This window comes from Arachis hypogaea, chromosome 19, assembly GCF_003086295.3.
Source record: "Arachis hypogaea cultivar Tifrunner chromosome 19, arahy.Tifrunner.gnm2.J5K5, whole genome shotgun sequence".
Lineage (NCBI taxonomy): Eukaryota > Viridiplantae > Streptophyta > Magnoliopsida > Fabales > Fabaceae > Arachis > Arachis hypogaea.
In genome coordinates, this window is record NC_092054.1 from 1,793,085 (window position 1) to 1,820,176 (window position 27,092).

The 27,092-nt window shown below is 30.9% G+C and overlaps 5 protein-coding genes across 7 annotated transcripts; 1 reads left to right on the plus strand and 4 right to left on the minus strand.

Moving 5' to 3' along the window:
* Positions 1–914: 914 nt before the first annotated feature.
* LOC112775906 (F-box/LRR-repeat protein 14) lies at positions 915–2,659 on the minus strand. Its single transcript, XM_025819806.1, has 2 exons — positions 2,081–2,659; positions 915–2,033 (listed from the first exon to the last, which is right to left on the minus strand). Exons 1-2 carry the CDS (start codon positions 2,657–2,659, stop codon positions 915–917), a joined length of 1,698 nt encoding a protein of 565 aa, XP_025675591.1.
* A 2,129-nt stretch (positions 2,660–4,788) lies between these two features.
* LOC112779923 (F-box protein At5g51380-like) lies at positions 4,789–6,731 on the minus strand. The gene has a single exon (XM_025824274.3). It carries the CDS (start codon positions 6,665–6,667, stop codon positions 4,916–4,918), a length of 1,752 nt encoding a protein of 583 aa, XP_025680059.1. The 5' UTR covers positions 6,668–6,731; the 3' UTR covers positions 4,789–4,915.
* A 2,400-nt stretch (positions 6,732–9,131) lies between these two features.
* Positions 9,132–11,862, minus strand: LOC112777322 (cinnamoyl-CoA reductase 1). The gene is made up of 6 exons (XM_025821672.2): positions 11,717–11,862; positions 11,385–11,554; positions 10,690–10,875; positions 10,396–10,561; positions 9,800–9,986; positions 9,132–9,470 (listed from the first exon to the last, which is right to left on the minus strand). Exons 1-6 carry the CDS (start codon positions 11,844–11,846, stop codon positions 9,329–9,331), a joined length of 981 nt encoding a protein of 326 aa, XP_025677457.1. The 5' UTR covers positions 11,847–11,862; the 3' UTR covers positions 9,132–9,328.
* Positions 11,812–17,983, minus strand: LOC112777662 (uncharacterized). 3 transcript variants are annotated; one of them, XM_072227092.1, is made up of 6 exons: positions 16,815–17,983; positions 16,048–16,130; positions 15,619–15,730; positions 15,332–15,384; positions 14,668–14,866; positions 11,812–11,946 (listed from the first exon to the last, which is right to left on the minus strand). In XM_072227092.1, the coding sequence occupies exons 1-5, from the start codon at positions 17,785–17,787 to the stop codon at positions 14,717–14,719; spliced, it is 1,371 nt and encodes a 456-aa protein (XP_072083193.1). In that variant the 5' UTR covers positions 17,788–17,983; the 3' UTR covers positions 11,812–11,946; positions 14,668–14,716. The 3 variants fall into 3 exon arrangements, with proteins under 3 accessions (XP_072083193.1, XP_025677845.1, XP_072083192.1); XM_072227091.1 differs by lacking the exon at positions 11,812–11,946 and adding an exon at positions 14,454–14,577; XM_025822060.3 differs by lacking the exon at positions 11,812–11,946 and having other exon boundaries at positions 14,142–14,866.
* A 3,966-nt stretch (positions 17,984–21,949) lies between these two features.
* On the plus strand, positions 21,950–26,433 carry LOC112775145 (uncharacterized). Its single transcript, XM_025818620.2, has 5 exons — positions 21,950–22,026; positions 22,233–22,401; positions 23,093–23,499; positions 24,494–24,886; positions 26,100–26,433. The coding sequence occupies exons 1-5, from the start codon at positions 21,988–21,990 to the stop codon at positions 26,202–26,204; spliced, it is 1,113 nt and encodes a 370-aa protein (XP_025674405.1). The 5' UTR covers positions 21,950–21,987; the 3' UTR covers positions 26,205–26,433.
* Positions 26,434–27,092: the final 659 nt, after the last annotated feature.

The window sequence follows — 27,092 nt, forward strand, 5'->3', positions numbered from 1 at the left end:
AAAAAAATGGAGAAGATCCATTCCCCGAACTCAGATCATTTAGCTAAAACAGCGACTAGCCATTATTGTCCTTACTCTGAGTTTTTACTTCCTTGTAGTGTTGTTGATCATATCATTAGGAAGGAGATGATATCTCCAACTTAGTTGTTCTTTGTTCTTTCCTTTATTGGACACCAAAAAAAAGTTCTTGAATGATGAAAAACCAAAGGTAAGAGCCCAAAACTCTTCATCACCCCCTAAGAAAGTGCGGAGCTTCTTCCTCAATAACATACAAGATTAGCATTTTAGGAAACTATAATTAAGCTCCTCAATAACATGCAAGATTAGCATTTTAGGAAACTATAATTAATGCAAATTGTGATACATTCACTATCTTTCAAAGTTACTAAGAACAACTCCAACTAATTGAATTGATTTGAAATTAAAATTTATATTAAATATAATCGAAAATGTTTGGTAACCAAAGAAAATCAGTCAAAAACAGCCATAACTTGCCTTATTTAGCATTCATTAATTGTTGCGATAATTAATTAATGCTAAATAAGACAAGTTTTGACTGTTTTTTTTGTCTACCTAGCATTACCCAAATATAATCTTTAAAATGATATTCGTATCAGTAATACCATATCATTTTAAAGAAAAATCAATGCAATGCAACCATATAATCCATTAAACTCATTAAATAAACATTATAATTTGTTAATAAACTGAAATTAAACCAACTATTAAAATAACAAATTTCATATTGAGTATCAAATCAATTTTTATAATATATGATCCCATAAATACTTATGTGACATATTGTAAAATCCAAAATAAAATTAAACTAAAATCAAGCATCGGAGATCCTCTTAAAGGAAATGAAGATTCCTCCATGTTTCACATCCATATTTTACTTCCCGACCAAGATTCAGTTAAATTAACTTAGATCCCAGCCAATCCCAGTGAGCAAAGCATCCATGACTCAGTAAGAGATCTCTCTTGCCAACAACCGCACCACTAGCATATGTTATTTTTTTCAACGATGGCCTTGTCAATACCATCCAAGCAATGACATCAGAAGATACGTTTTCACAAGAATACAAACTTATCATTCTTAGTTGCTTGCAATATTTCACCACCAGCTTTACTCCACTGACAGTGATTTTGTCACAATATTCCAATTTGAGTTCTTTTAAGTTGTAACAACTTTTTGAAATAAGAGAGAGTTCTTCATTGCTAATTCTCGACGATGACAAATTCAACACAAACAATGTAGGAACTTCAAAGTTAACCTTAAACTGAAACTGACAGAGCCTATATCCTAGATAAGCTAAGTCCAAGTGCTGAATCTTACAACACCTCCACAAAACTTCCATAGCACCCTTTGAAACCATCCCGCAATAGCTCAAATCCATCTTCTCCAAGTTGGGGCATACGGAAGCAAGCATAGTGACACTTTTATCGTCCAACCAAGAATTCTGAGCCAAATAGAGAAACTTTACTTGAGAATTCACAATCAAACAATCCTCCTCCTCCAACTTCTGCTTCCCAACACCAGTTGTCTCCATCCTGATATCCGTTATCCGAGGGCAGTTTCGCATAATGGCTAACAAGCTCAAATCAGTAAGCTTTTTATTCCTATTAAGTTTCACAAAGTTCAAATTACCAAGAAGCAAAGACAACTCAATCACACACTGATCATTCAGAAACTCTGTGTTCTCAAGATCCAGATACTGTAAATTATTACACTTTCTTAGTAAACAAGAAATCCCATCGTATCCATATTCCTTACAAGAAGGCAGAGAGAGTTCCCTCAAGGGAAGGCCTTCTTCCGCAACAGCACACAAGACCTCATCAGATACACGGCAATAAGACAAATCAAGACAAGTCAAACCCTTCAAATTCACCAATGCATCAATAAACTCCGAAAACCTATGGTACAAACCGCTAAAAGCCAAAGATCTCAATTGGGGTCTCTGACGGATCGCATTGGCAATCTGAGGACGACCGCGGGTTTCAAGAACAATAAGCTCTTCTAGAAAATGACAATTCTGACACAAGGTGAAAATGGAAATTCACGGTTACCTGAAATATTCACCTTTCTAAGCTTCTTAAGCCCTGAAGCAAAAGCCTTTACATGGGAATAATCTGTTATCTCATCACAATTATACGGAGGGAAACTCACATCGATTTCTTCGAGGTTCGGGAAGCACTCGACAATTAAGCACAAATCCTGAGGCATGAAGGAACAGTTGAGTGATTTCAAAGTTGGAAACTTTTCGGAGAATTGTCGCAACCCATGTGAGGGGAAGGTGGGTTGGTGAGACAAGTCGAGGGAATGGAGTGAGGGTAGGTCGAGCGAAGCGATTTGGGAGAGGAGCGCGTTGATGTCACCCGTGAAGTAGCGCGTGATTTTGATGGTCGTCAGGTTGGGAAAACGGCGGAAGAGGGCGGGAAGGAGAGGGGGGACAGGGTCGAGAACGGAGAGGTCGGTGCGGAGGCGGTTGGTAAGGAAACGGAGCTGGCGTGAGACGAGGGAGAGTGATTCGTGATCTAGATGGTCGCTGATGTGTTTCAAAATTAATTCCCAACACTCATCTGGCAAATGTGTTTCTTGGTGTCTACAAGTTCTTTTTGATGATGATGGTGGTGGCGGCGGCAGCAGCGGTGGAGCCATTGTCTACAATTTGTGTGTGGAAGGGTTTTGGAGAAAGATGTTGGGAGTTTGGGGGTATATAAAGTATAAACAACCATGCTATCGTGACTAGGAGTGGCAAACTGAGTAGTTTGCTACTTCGCCTTTTGGGGGCTGGAGCCTTTCGTTATATTTAGTAAGATAATTTTAAAAGGATTTAGATTCTCTAAATTTTGAATTTTATTTTAGAGAATAAAAAATAATTTATTATTATTTATTTTATAGTTGGGATCAAAAGAAAATATTCAATGATGAAAGATTTCACTTTATCCTCTAAAGTAAAAAGGATTCAAATTCATTCTGAATTCGTTCTTGTTAAATACACAATAATTTTTATAAATAATGTGAATAATAGATTTTAAAATAGATTTATAATATAATAAAGAATTTCATTATCAAATTATTAAATAAACTCTAACATTAAAATAACTATATGCACATTTAATAAATTGAACATCCAATTATTGTTAATTATATATGAGTAAATCGAATTAAAAGGAATAACCATCAAATTAAAAATAATCAACGTAATCATTTACATACTTATTAAATTGAACATTCGGTATATCCATTATTCACATTATTTAATATTTTCATTGTCTTCCTATACTTCTCCTTAATTTCTCTTCCGTTCTGTTTAACAGTGTATTAGTGGGTATTTTCTTCTATTTTTTTTATTAATTTCTTTTTATTAATAAATTATTAAATATTAAATAATATTTAATTTTATACTTATTTTAATAAATTTATAATTTTTAAATTTATAAACATTAAAATCTTTATAATTCTAGATATATAATAAACATAATTATCAATTAAATTTTTTGAAACAAAATAATAAAACTAATATTATAAAAAATAAAATAAATATTGTCTAAAACATATTGTTAGAATATAATTAGAATCAATTATGATCAATTAGCATTATTTAGCGTATCTGAATATTTATTATAGGATATTACATCTTTATTATTTCGATTCTCCTACCACCTATAAATACCCTTCCATATGTATCATTCTAGACAACTTAAATACACTCAATAATATACCATTCTTTTTCCAATTTAGTATCTTATTTCTAACACATATAATTAAATATTTTTAAATCTCTAATCAATCAAACATAAAACATCATCCAAATTATAACTTAAAACATTTTTAATTATCATCTTCAATTACAAAAAAAAAAAAAAAAAGACTAGCCGGAAAAGCTCGCCCCGCCAAAGCATGCAGATTAGGTGGTGCAAGTTAAGCGAATTTTTTAATTATGATGGTTTCAAATTTTCAGGCGGCCAACTTTTTTTTGGCAAGCTTTGCGAGTCGACTCAGCGAATTTTGGCCTGTTTGTCACCCCTATATCGTGTACACCAAAATCAGTCACTAAAATTAGTCAATAATATAAAATACAGTTGGAATATAAATACACATTGAAAATAAATCAAATCATAAATGTATTTATACATAAATATATATATTTTTTGTTTCTCTCAGTAGGGTCAAGGACTAATCCGTCGCAGATCTGAACTCTATTTAAGAGTTTGTCGCTGGCCGATAGGTTTTTGCATGCACAAAGCAAGATTTCGAACCCCTGACATTTGTTTAAGTGGATTAGTGAGTTAACTATTAGACCAACTTAATTTAGTTTATATATACAAATATATTAGTGACTAATTTTAGAGCCTGATTTTAGTGTACAAATAACATTTTTGAAGTATAAACTATCAAGGTGTGTTTCATTGTAAATAATTTAGACATTTAGCTGATATTAATTTAAATATAAATAAAAAAAAGTATTAGCCATAATGTTTATTGCAGAAATTGTTGTGTAAATTATATCTCAAGAGAAATATTATCTAAATAAATTATTTTTATAATTAAGTTTAATTAATTTTTTATGTTTTTTTTATTTTTATTGTATTAATAAGTTATTAATGAATTTAATTAAACTTGATCACTAAAATGAATTATTCATGTAGTATTATTGAAACTTTTTTATTTTTATGACCATGCTATTTTATAATGTTTACGCAACCCATAAATCGATTTATGCTATAAATATGACAACCAAGTTTTTTGTTTCTAAATTCAGTTAAATAAATATAATCCAAGGGTGAGAAAATAAGTATGGACACAAAATACAAAAGTTTTGGTGTTATCTAAAAAAAAAGTATATGCTCCAAGCATTATTACTATTCTGCTAACTAACAAGTAACAAAGCAGGATCCAATAATAAGCTTCTCATCGGTAATAATCAACAGCAATGCCCGCAAGGTGTTTGATTATTTTCCTCAATGATGGCTTTGAAAACTCCAAGGTGGCAATGTACTCATCACTCACCAAATCACAGTTCTTCAGATTCAACTCTCTCAATCCCATGCAGCTTTCCACTACTTCCCTCACCCCTTTTGTGGTTACATCACTGCAATTCTGAATCTCCAGAGCTACTAGTCCACAGAACCATTTTGAGACTACTGAGAGTGTTTCATCACCAATTCTTGACCCTGACAAGTTCAACGCCTTCATTTGTGATACTTGAGAGTCTATAGTTAACAGCTTCACTTCTGTGTAGGCTAAGCTCAAGTGCCTTATCTCGCGACATTTCTTAAGAACCTCAGCGATACATTCTTCGGATATGCTGCTGCAAGAGTTTAAGTCAAGAAGCTCCAAATTGGGGCAAATGGAAGCAATTTTGAACAGAGTTTCGTCATCAAGTAGAATGTTGTGACCCAAATAAAGACTTTTCACCTGAGAGTTTGGAACAAGATCAAGTGAAGGATCTTTGTCTTCTTCATCGGCTTTTACCCCAAGATATGTTCTCTCCATTCTGATCTCTGCTAGCAGAGTACAGTTTCTTGTGAGTGTGAAAAATGCTGAATTTGTAAGCTGGCAACAACCACTGAGGTTTATAGAGGTCACATTGAGAAGAAACATGGATAGCTTGGCAATGCATTGATCCGTTAGGAAGTCAACTTTTCCAAGATCCAAAAACTCAACATATTGACACTTTGATAGCACACAGGAGATTCCAGCAAATGTGAAATTGCAGCAGCCTTGGAGGATAAGTTTCTTCAGAATGTGACAACCTTCTGCGACTGAAGAAAGCAACTCGTCCGAGATGAAAGAATTTGACAAATCAATGGCAATTAGCCTTTCCAGACACTTGAGTGCACCAATCAAATCCTGGCTAATTGGCACAGGTGCCAAACCAGGTCCATGAATTCTTCTCTTTTCAATGTTGAAAGCTATGGAAGCCAAATTCCCTCGAAAGCGGATAGCAGAAACAATACCTAATTGGGTTATTCTAAAACAGGACAGGAACAAAACCTCTTCCAATGACACACAGTTTCGGCACAGAGCGAGTAGTGATTGATCAGTGAGCAAGTGATTACCAGAGAGGTTAATCTTTTGCAGATTCTCAAGCATTAAAGACAGCTTCGATATCCCAAAATCCGATACTCGAGAATCCAATGGAAAACTAATGTCAACCTCTTGAAGCAATGGAAAACAAGAGGCCATAACCTCTAAATCACTATCATCCAGAGAGCCAATGTTTGAGCAGATCATCACCCTCAGATTCTTCATCGCCAAACTGAGTTCGCTCAAGCCTTCAATTGGAAGCTTCCTCTGATGGGAAAGATTAAGGGAATCAAGGTCCAACCCAGATTGCGAAATCTGATGAAGCAGGCCTTCAAGATTGCCATTGAAGTAACTGAGGTCTAACACTCTGAGCTTTGGAAATCTCATGAACAGGTTAGGAATGAGTTCAACTGTTTGATCAAATATTTTAAGGGAATGTTGAATTTGGCTTGAAATTGAAAGGAACAGCTTGCAGACCATCGAAATAGATTCCAAATCGCGGCCATCGTCGAGGAATCTAAAGACTAAATCCCAGCATTCATCAGGAATATCAACTGTCCTAACTTCCATCCTCCTGAACCTTTGATCTTGATTATCTATTAACATGTTCAACGAAAACAGAAATGATACCATATATAGTATGACACTTAGAAAGTAAGAAACTAAGAGAGAAACTATGAGGCTAATGCTGCTTAATAATAATTTTTCAAACAGATCAAATTGTCTGAATTTTAGATTATGGTCAAATTGGTGAATCAAACTTGTAGAAGAAGAAGAATTATGTTTGTGATTGACCAATGATAATCTAAAATTCTTAATTAAATTATACTATTTAATAAAATCTAGAAACTCTGTTTGGGTTCTTAGGTAGATAGCCATCTGGTATGTAATTTTCACTACTTTTAAGGTATATGTTGTTATTTTTTATTAAGAAATAAAAAAAATACTTGTGTTTTATTTTATTTTATTTCATTTTAAGGTCAAGTGTTGAATGCATTAACTACAATACTATATTGAATGTTTGAATTGAATTGTTGAATGCATTCATTGCACAGATAAATCCTTTACTTTAGAACAACCTTTTTTATTTACTTAATTTAACTTAAAATAATTGTCTAAAAGCAAATGCTTAAAAAATAGCACTTAATTAAAAAAATAAAATTTAAGTAACCACTATACATAAAATTGCATAAGTAAACAAAATTGCCACAAACAAATAGTCGTATAACTAATGATCAACTATTATAATTAAATAATGGGTTGATTATATATATATATATATATATATATATATATATATATATATATATATATATATATATATATATTGTCACCAAAAAATATATATATATATATTGTTACAAGTCAACAACGATAGCATAATTATTATTTACATGGTGTCGAAATTCTATTTATATCTTAAAAAAATATATAATAATTCCAATTTACATTATAATTATATTTGTGCATGAGAACTTATAATAGTGTCTATTTTGAGAGCTTAATTAAACTAGAGTTCCTATTCAACGAAGGATTTAAGAAAATGGCTTTAAAAAATATATCAATATTTTTTGGTGTCTAAAAAAACAAAAATAAAAAATAAATAATATATTAATTTGCTAGAGGAACCAATTTAACTGCTAAAATAAAAGCATGGTCAGCATAAAAATTCAAGAACATTTATTTTGAACAATTAATACGAATTTGGACTTCTTAAATGTTGTCGGTGCACACATCACTGCAGAAATCACTCAGTTTTTTTTTTTTTTTCCTTACCTATAGTGTGTAAGATATTGTTTATACTCTCATTTAAAATAACTTTTATTACCAACCGAAAATTCAAAACGATTAAATAAATTAATTGAGCTGGTTGTTTTGCAAAGTATTATTACTAATGCTATGCATTTGTGTTTTAGTTATTAAATCCTTTTTGTTTTTTTGGGCACAAAAGGAAGGTTTTTGGTTACATGGAAAAGTCCTTTGAGATTGAAAGTTCAAACATTTTTCAATTCAAACATTTTTCAATCAGTCAAAAGCCAAAACTAAGAATGTAGAAATTTGCATCCAATTGAAAAAATTTGTGTGTGGAGAAAAAGTGCCACAAATTGGAATTATGTTCTTAAAAGTCAACTACTTAATTAGAATGTGCATTATCTTTTAATTTAAATAGATAAAGTAATGGTAGCTGCAGTCAGAATCAAAATCTTTTAAAGAGGTATATACTTTATTGTGTTGTTAGGTTTGAATTTCATGACTTCAAATTTGATATGAAATCACTTTTACAGAAACTAATAAACATAGATTACCTGGCTATGCAGTGTGAATCTCTTTGATATGTTGCAATAATTGAGGATTACATTATGTTCAATGCAGCTCAAGTTTCTCTTGTGACTATAAAGCTTGTTCAAGACTTATTGAATATGTTTCACAATTTAGGGCTTGTTTGGGTGAGCTTTTAAAAAAAAGATCTTTTTTTGAGTTATCTTTTTTTAAAAGATCTTATAGAGAAGTAAAAGTAATTTTATGTTTGGATATCTCATGTAAAAAGATCTTTTTATCAATCAATTATGTTTGGGTATAACAATATAAAAGTATTTTTTTGTTTATTTATTACATGAAAAACATCTTTTTTTAAGAAAAAAAGATCTTTTAAAAAAAGATGTAAATTACAGCTTCTCAAAAAAGATCTTTTTTTTATTTTACTAGTGCTTTTACTTTTACTACTAGAAATTTGCCAAACACGTTAAAAAATAAAAAAAGACCTTTTTTCATTGAAAAAAGATTTTTTTTTAACAAAATAATGGCGCCTAAACATGCACCTAAAAAGATTATCTGCGAAATCAAAGAGTTGCTCAAGATTTTAGGATTCCATTGTATTCAATACAGCTCAAGTTTCCCTTGTGGTGATAAAGCTTGCTCAAGACCTATTGAATACGTTTCACACGTATTAAAAAATTTCAAGAGAGTTTAATTTTGATGCACTGACGTACAATCACATCTGTTCTTTTAGATGATCATTCACGCGATCAATGTGAAAAGTAGTTACTTTTACTGATATGACATCGCGTAATTGAATGTATGTGTAAAACTATTTTAATTTGAGAACATTGGCCTTATATTGGGGAAAAGGGCCCTCTTTTTAAGCATGAATTGGTCATATAAAAACAACATCAGTGATCACACAATACAATCACATTGCAACAACTGAAACATATTCATTCACAAATCCCTTCCAATAGGGAGATGCTGAATAACAAACAGAATTTATTTATTTTATTCCAAGACCAACAAAGTTTACTTTGATTGCAAGAGACCAGCTTCTTTATAGCTCTCAACAGCATCAGTGAGTGTCTCCTCCAATGGCTTGTATCTCCAACCAAGCCTCTGTAGTTTCTCTGAGCTTAACTTTGTTTGATGATCATCCACCTCAACAAAGCTACCAATAATGCAAATTGTGTTTAGAATTGATACTAACAAGCAAAAGTTCTGTGTTTCCTAAAAGTTCATCCTTTTGTCATAAATAAGATAAGAATTTAATTTTGATACATTGCCCGTGTATTCAATTACGTAACGTTACATCAGTAAAAATAACTATCTTTTTCACATTGACCCTGTAAATAGTCATAAAAAAACAGATGTAATTGCACGACGGTATAAAACGCTTTACACTGTCAGTGCATCAAAATTAAACTCATAAGATAGAAATTGGTTTATCATTGATAATTGAAATTTTTCATCATAGATCATGGGGAAAGTGAAGCTTACTTTGTAGGGTAGTTGTAGTTTGGATATTTACTCTTCAATTTCTCCACCATATCCTTTGCTTTAACAGGGTGTGAAGTGCATATATATCTCCCTTCTGCTTCAGGCTTTTCATAAGCCAAAAGAATTGCATCGGCTACATCTCGCACGTCAACTATCCAACGATGTTTGTTCTCCAATGATTCACAACCTTAAACATGAATTCATATATACATTTCAAAAAAGAGAACTATGGATGCTAAAAGTTATAATTTACAACTAGAATGAAACATATGACATCACTAAAAATTGGTGTTTAGATTAGTTTACTTCATGGTCAACTAAATTTACAAACCAAACTTGGAATCTGCTTGCACAAGAGGAATTTTATGCCACCTTTGTTGTTCATGCGTCTCAAGATTTTAATTGTTTGCACTTTAAGGTATACGAGAAGAGCTTCGAATGAACCACACCACAAAAGTTAGCTATTTTAACCGTTCAAGTCTAGGCCGGTGCATGATTATCATGTAAAATAAGATCAAGGTGGCTTTATAACTAGCACTGCAGAGTAAATAAACTAGCATATTGTAGAAGACAGTAATAATTAAGCATTTAAGCACCTTTCAAAATCTTGAGGAGAACCAAGCTACTTGCATTCACAATAGATGACCTTAAAATGGGTCCAAGCACAAGGGTAGGACAAATGCTCACCACATCAAGCCCGGTTCTTTTCGCAAAGTCTAGGGCCTGCTCTTCAGCCTCTGTCTTGGAGAAGCAATACCAGTTCTGAATCATAAAAACTTGAGAGTTTAGTCATATATAACACAGATGTTCTCTACAACTGATACGGTTGTAATTATAAGACCAATGACAAATTCGTATCACAAGCATATATGTAACAGAATTATACTAACATTGGATTTTCTGCAATAGTCTTTATCAGACCAACAAGATTCATCAATCACTTTGTCATTTGGAAAATTTGGGTTCATGAAAGCAGCGGCTACAGATGACACATAGACGACTCGTTCCACTTTAGCTTCAAGAGAAGCTTCAAGCACATTGGTAGTTCCCTTGACGGCGGGCTCAATCATTTCTACCTGCAGAAATTTCTACTACTACTGGCATCATTGATTCCACCGGGAAAATGTGTTAGAGATATAATCATTCATGTTGCTTCTTTCTATTAGCTTAAGTTTTTGGGACGAGTGATTTCATGACATGGTATCAAAACTCTATATCCGAGGATCTAGAATAGCATAAGGCTTATGCAAAAAAAAACCCAAAAAAGACTCTTGCTTGAGAGGGAATGTCGGAGATATAATCATTCATGTTGCTTCCTCTTATCAGCTTAAACTTTTGGGATGAATGGTTTCAAGACAAAATGAATATATAGGCCTCACACTGGTTAACATGTAAATTGGATAAATAAGAACATAAACACAACATTAACTCCACAACCATAATAATTTTCCCATTAACCACAAAACTAATGCTACTGCAGATTTGTCAAATGAACTATTTTGAAGACAATGATCAAACAAAATAAATCCTTTAAGCTTTGACATAAATAAATCAAAGAGTATTATGATATTAGAAGATTCCATGCCTCAGGGTTGGTTGATGTTGTTGAAGGCACAGGGCAAGCAACATGGAAAACAGCATTGCATCCAGCAATTGCTGACTGAACTGATTCATAACTCAACAAATCTGCTTTGAAGAGTTTAAGATTCTCAGAAGCTCCCTCAAGCTTCATCAAGTGAGCATATTTCTCATCACCTACTCACAAATTAAAACAAGTAATAATAAATAAAATTATAATTTTGTATTGAGTTTAGCATTAACTCAAAAGAGTATCTGCAAGAGATTAGTAAGAAAACAAAATTATGAGAGTGGTTTCAATTTAGAAAAAGAAATAAAATGGGGATTGGTGAAAAGTACCAGGTTGTCTAACAGTGCCATGAACGATGTATCCTTTGGAAAGAAGAAACTTAACAACCCAAGAAGCTAAGAAACCTCCTGCACCAGTTACGCATATTTTCTTCTTTGCTGCAGAAGCTGCCATTGCCATTTTCCTTCCTTATCTCAAGCTCAAGTAGAGTTCTTTTCTTTGCTTCTTTCTTCAATCTTTGCCTCTTGTAAAGAATCTTCTTAGTTTTTCTATTTGAGTCCTGAGTCAATGTTATATTGTTTGTTGGATTTTGTTATATATAAAAGGCAAGTGACACGCCACGTTTTACAAAAGAAAAAGTATAAATAACCAAAAAAAGAAATGCATGTGAATGCCACGTTTTAAAATACGATTATATTACATATATACTAAAATTAGCTACAAAAATTAACTACTAATATAAAATATGTTAAAATATAAATAAATATTAAAAATAAATTAAACTACATATATATTTATACATAAATATATTAGTGATTGATTTTAATAATTAATTTTAGTGTATAAATAGTATTTTTATTTAAAATATCATTATGTATTCACATTCTTTCGTTAATTTTTTTTTCAACTATACAGCTTTAGGTTTCTTTTCCGTAGTTGTTGAATAGGATTGTTTATGAAAAAGGTTCTACAATGGCACTGTAATGTTCCTTCCTTTTTTTTTTTTTATCAACTAACCCAAAAAAGTCTGTGAAGCGTATACATCTAAGTCCAACTGATAATTATTCTTTTCATATATTATCTAGGAAAAATTATTGTAAAAGACCATTAATAAAACATAATTAATAAGAATGATGGTTAATATTAAAATTATTAAAAAGGATTAATTTATATATTATTAAAAACAAAAATAAAAAAAAAATATTGAAAAGATAATATTATCCCAATAATTTCTTTTCTCTTTCTTTTTGTTTTTTACTTTTCTTTCTCCATCTGAATGATTTGTTTTATGTTCATTGTTGACTATTTTATATATGATAATGATAAGACATTACTATATTTTCAAGTCCTAAGTCTTATGTTTTGTGATTGACAGTAACAAATGAAGAATAAGAATTTGAGTATGATAGACAATTAGAAAAAAGAGATATATTTACAAAAAAAAATAAATAAAAAAATAATCTAAAAATATATTTATCTTTTCACAAAAAAAATTAATCCTTCTCTTTAATATTATAAAATTATTTTTTTTAAATATTTTTACATTAAAATTTTTTTTAATAATTAAATCTTTTTTATGGTCCTTTAGAATAATTTTTTCTATTATCTATTTAAATTCGATTTTGAAAGTTGAGTATTGAATTGTATGCATCTATTTTTTGTGAGTGATCCACAAACTAAAAACATTTCGAGTCTAAATTGAGAGATGTCTTTTATGGGGAAAAAAAATTATTTAAAATGTGCATACGTTGTAAGACATGTTAAATTGAGAACATAACGATAACACAATCATGCGACTTGGGACTAATACGACACAATTTCGTGAAGGAATCAATGAACCGACAAGACTTTGAAAGTGAATAATGATACTATGATAGTGACGTGGAGACTACCAAATTATTTGTATTAAGAAAAGACCATTTGCATAAACAATAATAGATTTGGAAAAAAAAAAAAACTAAAAAAAGAGTAGCTAAGTAGGTAACTAGGTATTAGATGTGAAATTTCTTTGTGAACTCGAAATAGTCACAACTCAAAAGACACACGGTCAATAAATACTTAAATAGCATGAAAAAATTATCCAAACTTCTTATTCCAAATTAATTTCAGGATAATGTAAACAACCAGGCAGGAAAAATAAAACAGATAAGCTCAGTTAAAATTATAAAAAAATTTAGGAAGCCAGCAACTTTGTTAAATTCTGACCAGCATATAACCAGCAAAGAAAAATAAGTCATTACATGAAATCTCACACCAATCTCACACCATTAAAACCATCATTGATGACTATTTGATGACTACAAATCACAAAAATTACTGTCCCCTAACATTCCTCTAAAATTATTATATAAATACCAACATACTAGGGTTTCAAATTCTGGGTTGTGCACCCAATAAAAACTTGTTTGGATGAACTTAAAAAAAAAACAAATTTCAAGCGATCTTTTTTAAAAAAATAAAAATAATTTTATGTTTAAATATTTCATTAAAAATATATTTTTATCTAATAATTATATTTAGGTAGAATAATATAAAAATATTTTTTGTTTATTTATAATATTAAAAAAACCTTTTTTTAAGTAAAAAAAATATAAATGATAACTTCTAAAATAGGATTTTTTTTTTTTTCAATGATTTTACTTTTACTATTAAAATTTTGTCAAGCACATTAAAAAAATTCTTTTTCTAACAACTTAATGGTACCCAAACAAACTCTACATAAAAAGAAATAAAAAACAGTAATCAACAATCTAGTTGCAATAATCAAAGAGGATGATACTCCGGGGAAAATATATTGTGAAAGCAGAACATTTTGCTAACCTAATTATCTGTTTTCCCTGATACATGATATGATTCTTGTGACAAACAAAAAGCTATTGAAAATTAAAAATTTTCACATAATTCAACCTAGAATGATATAATGGGTTGACCATAAGACTAATCTAAATCTTCTCCCTGAAAAAATGGACCAACATATCTCTTCAACAGTTGACACAGCAGAATCATACTAATCAAAACTACAAACAAAACAATGACTCGCCCAGTTGGCCAGTTTCACTGAAAATGTTTAAAACTGGACTAACCTTCTGTATGAGGAATACTTATGTAGTCCTAGAACACATTTAAAATTATCAATAACCACTATTTTTTCTTTGCATCCAGATCATAGAAGTATTTCTCCCTGGTCTACCTGGTCAGATTATCAACAACAATGATGGGTAGTTGTCTTTTTGTATAGTCCAATTAGTTTATGTTCAGAGGGGTCTTCTCATTAGCTTACCAGAAGAATGACCATATGAACTGATTGCATGACTTGATCTACCTCTGGCCTATGTTTTGCGACCATGATCTGGATTATCACGTAGACCTAGCTTAGATATAACGAAACAATACGATTCCCAATCAGTTCTTCTGAGGTATTTCAATAATCTTTTTCTCCTCTGAACCATTGCGATCAAGCCTTTACGAGAATGCACATCCTAAATCATGATGGAATGAATCAAGTAAGGTATACGAGAGTAATATGCTAAGAAAGATTTTCACCATGTAATCCGAAATAAAAATCGAAGGGTCAAGAGACGGGTTGAAATCAAAACAGTGGTGACACTGCACAAGAGGGATCTCAAGGGTGAACTAATAAGATGGATCATGGCAAGACTGCAAAAGTGCAAATTGAATTAAGAAGCAATCATATGACCAGCAATAATAATACACTATTTTTTGTTCATCTGATATACTAGTAGTAAGGATGCTTATTCGGACCATTGGTTTTTATCTATAACTTTACATACATACAGCTTAATAGAAGTCCAACTCAAACAGAAATAGCTCCAGATTCATATGAAATTGGTTGGTTCAAAATTCTCTTTTGCCACCAGTAGTTATTTTCATTTCAATATATAGAAGATTAAGATCAATGAGAGATGTTGAAAGAAGTAACTCACCTTCTTGTGTAGAACAGCTGATAGATGCTTAATCTTAGTTGTGAGTTGTGCAACTGCATGAAACCAAAAATGACATAATTGATTCCATAACAATTTCTTATAACCATTTTCATAAGCATTTCCAAGACACTTTTGATATTATCACTTTCATCTAATTATGAACCTATATTGCAATAAGACAGTCACACAATGTTTCAGATTTGATAGGAATGTAACTAAAGCAAATTCATTCCCTTCCTTCCACATGCTACTCATAAATAAAACAGTTAATTAGTAATAGCCCTTACCTTGAACTCGAGCAGATCCACAGTCTGATTCTGACATTTTGAACTCATCTCTAACCTTTGCAAGTTCAATTTTCAACTTTTCTTCTGAGGACATATTATCTGGATGGAAGTACTGGAATTAGCAAAAAGTGGCAAAGTCAGGGTATCAAATTTGTTAAAACTCAGAAGTATCAACAATCTAATACGGTAAGTTATTATAGATATTTCTAATAAAACCAACACATATCAACAACGGATTCACTCAATAGTATCAAGGAGCAAGCAATTTTGAAGTATAGAACTGTGAAGTTAATGTCAACAACAATGGATTCGACATGGAATAGGTAATGTCGCAAGTTTTGAGTTTGACAATGGAATGAAGGTTCAGATCACCAAAACAAGGAGTATACCAAATAAATAGAAAACAGGCCAAAGCGAACCATTACTTACTTTTTCAACAAGATGCTCTTTACGGGGATCCGAATAGTAGGCTGGAGTCCCAATCAACTGGCTTAAGATATCAGATTTCTGCACTGGATAATTCAAACAATTAGTAATTCGCTTTTAATCAAAATCATGCCACATTAGTTTCACACCACGATCAGAGTCAAATTTAACAAATATACACAAGAACTGAGATTGATTCCATCCCATCACATCAAATTAATGGTGATTCATGACAAGCCTATACTTCATCAACCTCATGCCAAATTTTAAAATGCAGCAATGACCAAGGGTCTATTTGAGATGGCTAAGGAGGGAAGCGGAGGACGTGCCACAGTGGGGACAACTGCAGAGAGCATGCTTGAGGGAGTTAAACTAGGAAGGAGAGACAAGGCAAACAAGGGACACCATGTCCCTAACTCGCTACCGCAACCAAATCCGGGGATTAGAGACAGGGTGGATCCCCTCCCCCACACAAAACTACAAAACATAGCCTAAGCTTTATCTCACTAGACGGTGTGGAACAATGTCATCATGTTCCTATAATCCTATCCTAAATCCCAATCAAAGTTATATCCAAGTTGAAGTGAAGTTCTAAATTCAATCCATAATATTAATTAAATAAATAAAAATAACAACCAACAAGCTTTTACTGATTCCTATTATGTACTAATCCCTATAGTCAACTCAACCCCTCAGAATTGAAACCTTCAATATCATGTGAAAGATAAAATCAAATCCAAAAACACAAGAAATTAAAGCTTGTTACTAACGTGAACTCTTCCTAGACTTTTCATCTTCAGATACCAGGCACTCTCTCATGTCCTTGAATAATACCCCTCCTGTGACATTGGACTCAGCTTCCTCCACCTCCTTCTCTCTCATCCTCTTCAACCTTTCGTTCAATTCTTCAATAGAGAACCACTCTTTTCTCATTCCCTCGGGTCTCAGCTTCTTCAATTTCTCCCCCAATTCGCCAAAGCTATAAACCTTCATAAACTCGGATTCTTCCTTGCGTCTCTTCTGCTTCAACACAGAATCCGGCAACCAGCTCGCAGTGCCAACCACATTCTCCGGCGAGGATGCTCCAGCTGCCGCGGTGGCGGAGGAATCTAACGGCCTCGATCTCAGCACCTCCCTGTACGCCTCCAACGAAAACGAATCAGCTCTCCTCCGGTCTCTGGCGCGAGCCTCTCCTGGCTTCCGCAAGTCATCGCGAACGGCACCGAGGTTGAAAGGTCTCCTCCCTCCGCCGTGCGCCGTACCGGAGGATTCCATGTCCGGAAAGGGCGTTTTCCGGCGCACGGTTCGGTCGTAGATATCACTGAATGAAAGCGATTCGTCCGGCAGAGTTTCGGCGGCGGTGCGGCGGCGGAACTCGGAGAGGGTGCCACGGATATCGTGGAGAGAGTTCTTCTGTTGTTGCTGATGTTGCTGTTGCTGTTGCTGCTGATGATAATGAGTGTTGGTGAATGAGGAGGATTGCTCTGAGGGTGTTGAAGGATATTGTGATTGTGATTGTGATTGTGATTCTGATTGTTGGTGTTTGAGAGTGTGTTTTAGGTCTCTGAGAGAAGAAGAAGAAGAAGATTTGGAGAATAAAAAGAACAAAGCGGGGTTTGTGAAAGGGTTGTTGTTGGGTTTGGTCCTGAGTTGAAGAAGAAGAAGAAGGGCCATGGCGGAAGGAGCAAGATGATCAAAGCGAGGGGTTTTGAGAAGGGTTCTAAGAGTGCTTACAATTTGCATGGTAGAATAAGGGGAAAATTACTAAAGGGTTTACTTGGGATAAAAGTTTCGTTTTTTTCTTGGTATTACTCGGGATAAAACTGAGTAATTCTTGGCATACAAGCGATTAAGGCTTGTAAGCTTTACAAGTTCAATTAAAACTAACGCTCAAAACACGTTTCGAACCATTCTTCTTCCTCTTCGTCTTCTCATTCTTCTTTTCTTTCGTTTCTTGCCTTCTCTTTCTCCTCCTTCTTCTTCTTGCCGCACGTTCTTCTTCCTCTTACTCTTCTTTCTTCTCCTTTTCTTTCGTTTCTGCACGTTCTTCTTCATTGTCTTCCTCTTCTTCTTCATTTAGGTTCTTTCTCTCTGTTTTATCTTTTTTTTTTCGATTTTTCATGGTGAAATCGTTTTTGAAGAAGAAGAAGCAGTAGAAGATGAGGAGGAGAAAGAGAAAAAGTTCTGAATTATGCATAAGATGTATTTTAACAAATTTTGGGTGTATTTCTTTAAATCCTTTGGGTGTATTTTCTGTAATGCTTTGGGTGTATTTCTATAATCGTTTGGGTAAATTCCTGTAACCGTTTGGGTGTATTTCTGTAATCATTTTGGGTGTACTTCTGTAATCGTTTGGGTGTATTTCTGAAGTTCCATTATCTTCAAAAGAATTACAGAAATACACCCAAAGGATTACGAAAAATACACCCAAAGTATTTAAGAAATACACCCAAAATTCGTTGCATAATTCAGAACTCTTTCTCTTTCTCCTCATCTTCTGCGGCTTTTTCTTCTTCAAAACGATTTCAAAGCTTGATTTCAGAAATTATGAAAATCGAAAAAAAATAAAGAAGAAGAGGAAGAGGAAGAAGAAGAAGAACGGTTCTGAATGTAGCGCTTTGAAAATAGGAAACGTTGAATAACGCATTAAAAGGCCTAGTAACTTGTAAGACTTGTAAGTCAAAAAGACTTGTATGTGTAGCACTCCTCAAATTTATAAATTATAGTTAGAAAAAATTTAGGTACAATAAATTTTATCTGAAGTTAATAATTAAGAATAATTAGATAATGCCAATGAATAATAGTTTAAATGACATAATCTCTCCATACTCAATTAAGAAACTGTGGGTTCGAATTTTTAGTTAAAAAAAAATCATTAAATAATAATTTAATTAAATTTATTAAATAATAATTTAATTAAATATATTAAATTATTTATCGAATAGTTTTGTTGTTAATATTTTTGTTGGAGGTGTAAACCAAAACTTTTTATGTTGGAGGTGAAAGAAAAACAAAACTTAGAATCCTTGCCTAAAGGAGACCCATTTATATTTTGGGCTTAATTGCTCACTTAAAATACTGGGCCAAACATTGATCAAAACAGATACTGGGCCATGCTAACTCAATTACTCAGCCCGTTTTATTAACCAAAAAAAAGAAGAAAGAAAATTACTCAATAAATTTACTGCATTCTACTATTCTACATCCAATTTTCAAATCCCAAGAATAATATTCACTGAAACAATTATATATAAATGCTCATCTTTGCTTTTAATCTGGCTCACAAGAGGTACGTACAAATGTGACATTAAGTTTCTTGATTGGTAGAGAAAACAATATAGAACAATATGGAAAAAAGTTTAATTTGTTGTGTTTGGTTAGAAAAAATGGTTTTATTCTTTTGTTTTACTTTCTGAAATTAATTTTGTCCCAACTTTAGCAACAGATAAAAATAATCAACCTATAGAACTAAGGAGAGAAATAAAATTAGAAAAAGTCTAGGGCCAGCAATTTTATTAAATTTTGGCCAGCATGTAACCAGCAGAGAAAGGTGAGTCACTAGATGAAATCTCACACCAATCTCATACCATTAAATCATCATTGATGGCTATTTGATGGCTACCAATCACAAAAGTTGGCAAACAAAATAAAAAGAACACACAGCTAATGAAGCAAGTTGGCAAACACTCACCGACTCACGTGCATAACAAGAAGACAAATTAAACGTCCTCTTGCATAGCAAGACAAGGTTTTTCAGCAATTTTATATAATCTTTTTTCGTTGAACAATATATATGATATATAAAATTTAATGATGTTAAGTTCACATCTGAGTTTGACAAAAGAAACAGGGCAACACATGTTACGTACATTTTGAAATTTAATGAATGCATGGCGAAGTTCGTACCTTATTGGATTGAAATGAATTGAAATTGCAGTTTTGAGTTCGATGGTTTTATACAACATACATTACACTACATGACATGCATATCGGAAAGGATTAAAGCTTTTCTTCCACGGTCAAATTGAAGCACCTCTTCATTTATCAAAGTTCCAAAACATATATATGTTATTCCAAAGACATTATATTATAAAACATAACTTAATTGAGACAGGGACAGAGAGACATAAAATCGTGTTTGACGGAGGAGATATGGATAGAAACAATGTGTCCAGAGACATTGAATTAGGGTATTTTGTGTCCATCCTGACAAAAAGACACGAGGATACTAACAAATGACACAATTTATTTTTTAATTTTTCTTTCATTATTCTTATTAATTTTTCATAATTATATTTTTTTATTATTATATATTTCATCTCAAATTTTTTAAATAAAAAAAAATAAGAATAAATTAAATTTTTATAATTTGTTCTAATTTATCACCAAACAAAATATAAGAAAATAAATTTTGTGTCTCTGTCCTTTAGGTAGTGTTTGGTTGATGTCCATGTCTCAATGAGACATGGACACGGTGACACATGTCTGCTGTTTGGTTTGGTGAGACACAGATTTTTGATGGACACGGGAGGACACGGATGGACACGGAGACACTAAATTTGTGTACCTCCAATTTGATGAGACACTGAGACACAACTTGTGAGACACTAATTTTTTACTCTTTTACCCTTATTCAATTTTTAAATTTTCAAAATTTGTCCTCTTATCTCTTCAAATATTTCTTTTTTACTTCCTCTTTTAGATTTTACAACTAAATTTGTTCTCCCGTTTTTTTCAAAAAAAAATTATACATTTAATTTTTTATTTATTTAAATTTTAATTAATCTTTGATAAATTTTAGACTTTGGTTTTCTATTTTTTTTTTTCAAAAAAAACTGTATATTTAATATTTGAATGATAATTTGAGATGATATTAAAAGAAAAAAATACGAAAAGAAATAAAAATTTAATGGTAATGACATGTAGCATTTGAGGTGATGGGTGTGGAGTGGTGTTGATAAAATTGTGGTTAAATGAAGGGTAATTCAATCTTTTTCAAATATTTGTGTCTTGTTCATTAACACAATACATAGACACAAATATTTTATGTCTATGTCTTTAATGTCTGTGTCTTTATGTCTATGTCTCATCCTATACATCAACCAAACAGAGCATGTCTTGTTCTCAGTGCCTTATCCTGTCATGTTCTCAGAAACAAACGCAGCCTTAAGTATCGAAGATTTAAATAAGAATTCATTAACCAACGACAAACGACAAATCTTTAGATAAAATTTAAATTCATGACAAATTAGTACTTAATCTACTAAACTATAAAGCTACTTTCTTCTTGACAACAAGTAATTAATTTTCAGATCAATAGAATGCAGTGTATAACCCTTTGTTGTATTCTTGGCGATGCCTCACCTTTATTTATGAGGTACATTATTTCTACTTACTCATTAGGTCAAAGACTAATCGGCACAAATTTAAACTTTATTTAAGAATTTAATATTAATTAATAAATTATTACATATATTGGATAAAATTTAAATTTTTTATACTCGTTTAAGTGAACAAGTGTACAGATTACTCAACAAACTCAATAATTTGGTTTGGGTCCACATAGTTTCAACTAAATGCAGAAGATACACAACATAAGTATAAATAAAGATGAATTTATTAGGACCAAAATTTGCTGACTTCAATTCTGTGAAACAAGATTGGACCTTATTATGGTACTTTAATTTAGGTCACTGATAAATGGGCTACCCTATCTTTGGCGGACAGTGGTCCTATATCTCATCGTAATGATCATCCAATGATGAAGATATCCACAACATGTCATCAAGACAAATTTTAGATCCAACGGTTCAGATTTGATATGCATGTTCAACGAGTCTTTCTCTTTTGGTTTTTCTTTTGTGTGCTTTTAATTCACTTCCATTCCCCCCATATTCACATTCATATTCATCCTTCTCTTCCTTCTTCATTCTTCCATTTCCAATGGGGGAGCCATGCCACAATTATTGGTACTCTGACATGGTAAATAATTATCAACTATATATATATATATCCAATATATATCATTTTACTATTATAAATTTATATTTATAATATTCTACGTATTTTTTGGACTAGGTTATATTATATATTAGAGTATATATATGATGAACATAGTTTTATGTATAGGTATATAAATGTTTGTGTGAATTTTGAATTAATGTTTATTTGTTCTTTTTATATTTAAGGGGATCCAAGATGATGATATCTTCAACCAACGTTACAAGATTAACACATCACTAATTGTTGATAAAGATCATATCATTAGGGAGATCATGGATCATCATGATTATCATCACCAACCAGCTTTCTCATCTGAAAGTGATAATAGTCACTCTCCCACAAATAATAATCGAAGTAAGTATATATTGTTTAATAATATAGAAAATTTTTCAAATGTTTTTAAAATATCAATATTTCAATATTTTCAACTGTTGATTTTAATTAATATATATTATATATTTTTTATAATTGAGATTAACGGCTAAAATTATTAAAATATTAATGTTTTGTAGATATTTAAAATTCTTCCAATAATATATATTATTTAATTTTATCAATGATTATTCTTTTTTTTGGCCTTATATTAAAGGTTCATTTTTTTGGATATGTAAATTTTGCGTGTGTTGTGCATAGTTATGAAAGTGGGTGGTGCTAGACATGAATGTAGGGACAATTTTTTCTGAACTATGAAGTGAAGAAAATGGACGGTCTGATTTCTTTATTAAAAAATTAAGAACACAAATCGGACTGTCCGATTTGTGTGGGAGGGAAAATCGGAGGGTTCGATTTGTACTTTTAAATTTTTTTTTATTTTGAAAATAAAAATCGGATGGTCCGATTTTAATGTTAAAATTTTTTTAATTGTCTAAAACACAAATCGGACAATCCAATTTGTGTACTGCAAATTTTTTTAATTTTTTAAATATAAATTAGAGGATCCAATTTGCTATTGACACCACAACTGCGTAAAATACCCATACACTCTATAACTACGTCCTACATCATTCTCAATTCCATATCTAAATTAAAAAGTGTATATTAAAAGGTGGTGGAAGTGGCAATACTAGAGGTTTTGTGTTTAACAACAATAATAACAATGGATCCATGTCCATGTTCTCTCAACAACATCAACATGCACCATTATTGTTGGATATGAAAGCTTCTACTTCAACATCTTCTCCAAGATCATACATTCTATCTTTCCATGATTCCACCGTTATTGCCACCACGGCGGCGGCCGCGGCTACTCCTCCTCCTCCTCCATCATTAGAAACCTATAATAACAATGGGAAACGACCATACCAACACATTGAAGTGCCATTAGAAAATCAAGCAAAGAAGGTTAGAAGCTCCTCAGAGACACTTGATCACATAATGACTGAGAGAAAAAGGAGAAGGGAATTAACTGAGAGATTCATAGCACTTTCAGCCACTATTCCTGGCTTGAAGAAGGTTAGTACTTAGAATATACAAGTTATTATTGTATTATTTATTATATCCATTTAATTTCTATTCACTATTAGTGTAGAGATATTTTACACAAGAAATTAATTATTTAAATAATATAATAATTTAATTTTATTATATTGTTGTATTGTAAAATAATTTTAAACATTATAATTTCACATCAGCAAAGTAACTATTTTTTTAATTTATTATATCAATAATCATCTAAAAAAAATAAATATAATTAGATTAATAGTATAAAATATTTTATAATAATAATGCATCAATAGAGCACATATTCTATTACCAATAGAATAGTTCTATATTTCTTTTATGTTAATAAAAAGTAGAAACTTGTAGAAAATGTATAGAATGCCATGTTAAGAATAATAATTAATGTAAAGAGGTCACTCAGATAAATACGGTTAAAACGTCTTTTTTTAAAGATGTTTTTTAATAATTAAAATTTAACATATGTAATCGATTAAATAATGTTATTTCTGTCAAAATTAGGCTAGACAAATTAATTTAACAAAAAAAATGGTGAATCAAATCTTGAACTAGTTTAAATTAATAGTATTTTTTTTATAAAAAGTTACTACAATACATTTATTATAGAAAATGATTAAAATACCTTTATTACATATATATATATTTTTTAAAAATTCTAAATCCTACCCCTACGATAGAAAAATAAAAGACTAAAATTTAGAATTCTCAAAATTAATATATATAATAGAAATATTTTAGTTATTTTTTATAATAGAGTATTGTAGTCATTTTTTATAAAAAATGATATTAATTTAGATCAATTCAAGATTTGATTCACCATTTTTCGGTCAAATCAATTTGTTTAATCTAATTTTGACAAAAATAACACGATTTAATTTATTATATATATTAAATTTTAATTATTAAAAAATATCTTAAAAAAAGATATTTTCAGCGTGTTTATCTAAGTGGCTCCCTTAACGTAATTATAATGGTTTATGAAATGTAGATTGACAAATCCACTATACTTAGCGAGGCAATAAGTCATGTGAAACAACTGAAACAACGAGTGAAGGAGTTAGAAGAACAAAGGAAGAAGATAAGTGTAGAATCAGTGTCATTCATTATTAGGAAATCCCACCTCATCAATGGTACTACTAATAATAAGGTTGATGATGAAGGTGCAATCAATAATAAAGCAGCAACAAGTGAAATAGCACTACTCCCAACGGTGGAAGCAAGAGTGTTCAAAAATGATGTTCTAATAAGGATCCATTGCATGAAACAAAGTGGTATTATGCTCAAAATATTGGGACATCTTAAGAGTTTTGATCTCTCTGCCATTAGCAATAGTGTATTGCCATTTGGAAATTCCACTCTTGATATCACCATTATTGCTCAGGTATATATATATATATATGCACAATATTAAAAAACTTTAGATATCATCTTTTGTTTTTTAACAAAATTTATTATTTAAAAGTTGGATAAATTATCATTTTGTACCCATAAAATATACAGACGCTGACAAATGTATCCATATAAGAATAAAACGACAATTATAACCACAGAAGATAGCCTTCGTGTGCCAAAAGTATCCGTACGTTGGTTACGCAATTGGTTTGTTAGGGTACTTTTGGCACACATAAACCATTTTCTGTGATTATAATGGTTGTTTTATTCTTATATGGATACATTTGTCAGTGTCTGTATCTTTCATGGATACAAATGGTAATTTATTCTTTAAAAGTTTGTGCGAATTAATTTTGTTTGACAGATTAATAGAATATTCTGTCATTATATTTTTTTGAAATCTAATTATTTTATAATATATTTTATTAAAACTTTACTTATTGTTTAATATATATAATAAAAATTTGATTAAAAATAATAAAAAGACTAATCTGTCAAAAATAATTCACGAAAATTTTTAGAATAGTGGTTTTTTTATGTATTAAAGTGTTTGAATTAAAATTCAATGTAAATCAATTTAAATATTTACTCTTTAATTAAAAATTAACATCATTATAATGTCCTAATTGATCTTTTAAGGAAATCATAGTTAAGGTCCATTATTTATATGTCTTATAAATTATGATCACCCAATTGCAATTACAATTTCGCTTATTATTATTACATACTTGATTGAAATATATATATATATATATATATATATATATATATATATATATATATATTTCAATTTGCATATATACCTCCTGAATAATTTTAAGGATATAAATTGAGCTTTGATGTGATTTAATATATCTATCAAAATGACATGCGAGTTATTTTACAAATTTTTAAAATTTTTTTAACCATGACAAAATTACTAAGCATTACATAACCATGGCTTGCATGATTGGAGCATAAGTGGCAAAAAAAATTATATTAATAAGTCGTTTAATTTTCTTAACAAATCCTTTCATAAATCAGTATTCCGTATACAATTAATTACATTTGGATATATTGATTTATGAAAACATTGAAAATTAAAACGACTTATCAATATAAAATAAAAGAAATATAAAATCAAACATGAATGATAGTAAAGAACTAACTTTAATAATTATTATGGATTTTTTATAAACTTTTATTACTGTTAATTACTGCAGATAGGTGACAAATTCAACGTGACAATGAATGATTTAGTGAAAAATCTGAGACTGTCTATCTTGGAGTCCCCTAATGATGATGAAGAACCACACAACAGTTATTGATTCATGTTAGAGCGTCAAACAAGATAATAATTTTGATGAACCAAAATAATTTCTGAAAATCCTTCTTGCTTGAGAGTGTGAGTGTGATCCTGGCCAATTAGGGTGCTGTTATTATTTTGTTATTCATGACTTAATTTAAGGACAATAATTATGTGGCTTTTTTTTTTTTTTTTCATATGGGTGATTTTAACGTAAGAAAAAATAAATGAGTGATTTTTTTTTGGTCATACAATGAGTGAATTTATTTGATTGTGGTATTTATTAATCGATGTTAGTTGATTTTTTTATTGGGGTGTATTATTATTATTATTATTATTATTATTATTATTATTATTGGAATAAGAGGGTTTTTATTTTTTATTTAATTAACTTGTAGGTGTGAGTGTGTGACTGTGTGAGAATATAGAATTCGTTTGGTTAGTGTTTATGTTTATTAGAGGATGAAAATTCAGGTACAGTCGATTTTACATAAAGTTGATAACTGATAGTTGTTAAATAAAAATTTAGTCAAAGTCAAATCATCTAACGATTCTTAATTATCAACTTCACGTGAAATCGAATGCACAAGAATTTCCACATTATTAGAGCCTTAAAGATATAAATATGGTGGTGCATATTTATGGGTTGTTTGTCGATAGACAAATTTTTGATAGATCCAGTAGCACATTAATGCATATATAATAGATGTATTTAGCGTTTTGCAAAATATTAAAATATAAAAAATACAACAAATTAGACACAATTTTTACACATTTTTTTATCCCTTCTTCTTCTTATTATTATTGTTATTATTATTATTATTATTAGTATTATTATTATTAATTTTTCATATACTAATTTCATCTCTAATTATACCACAACCTCTTTGCTTCTCATGGAGTGCAGCTT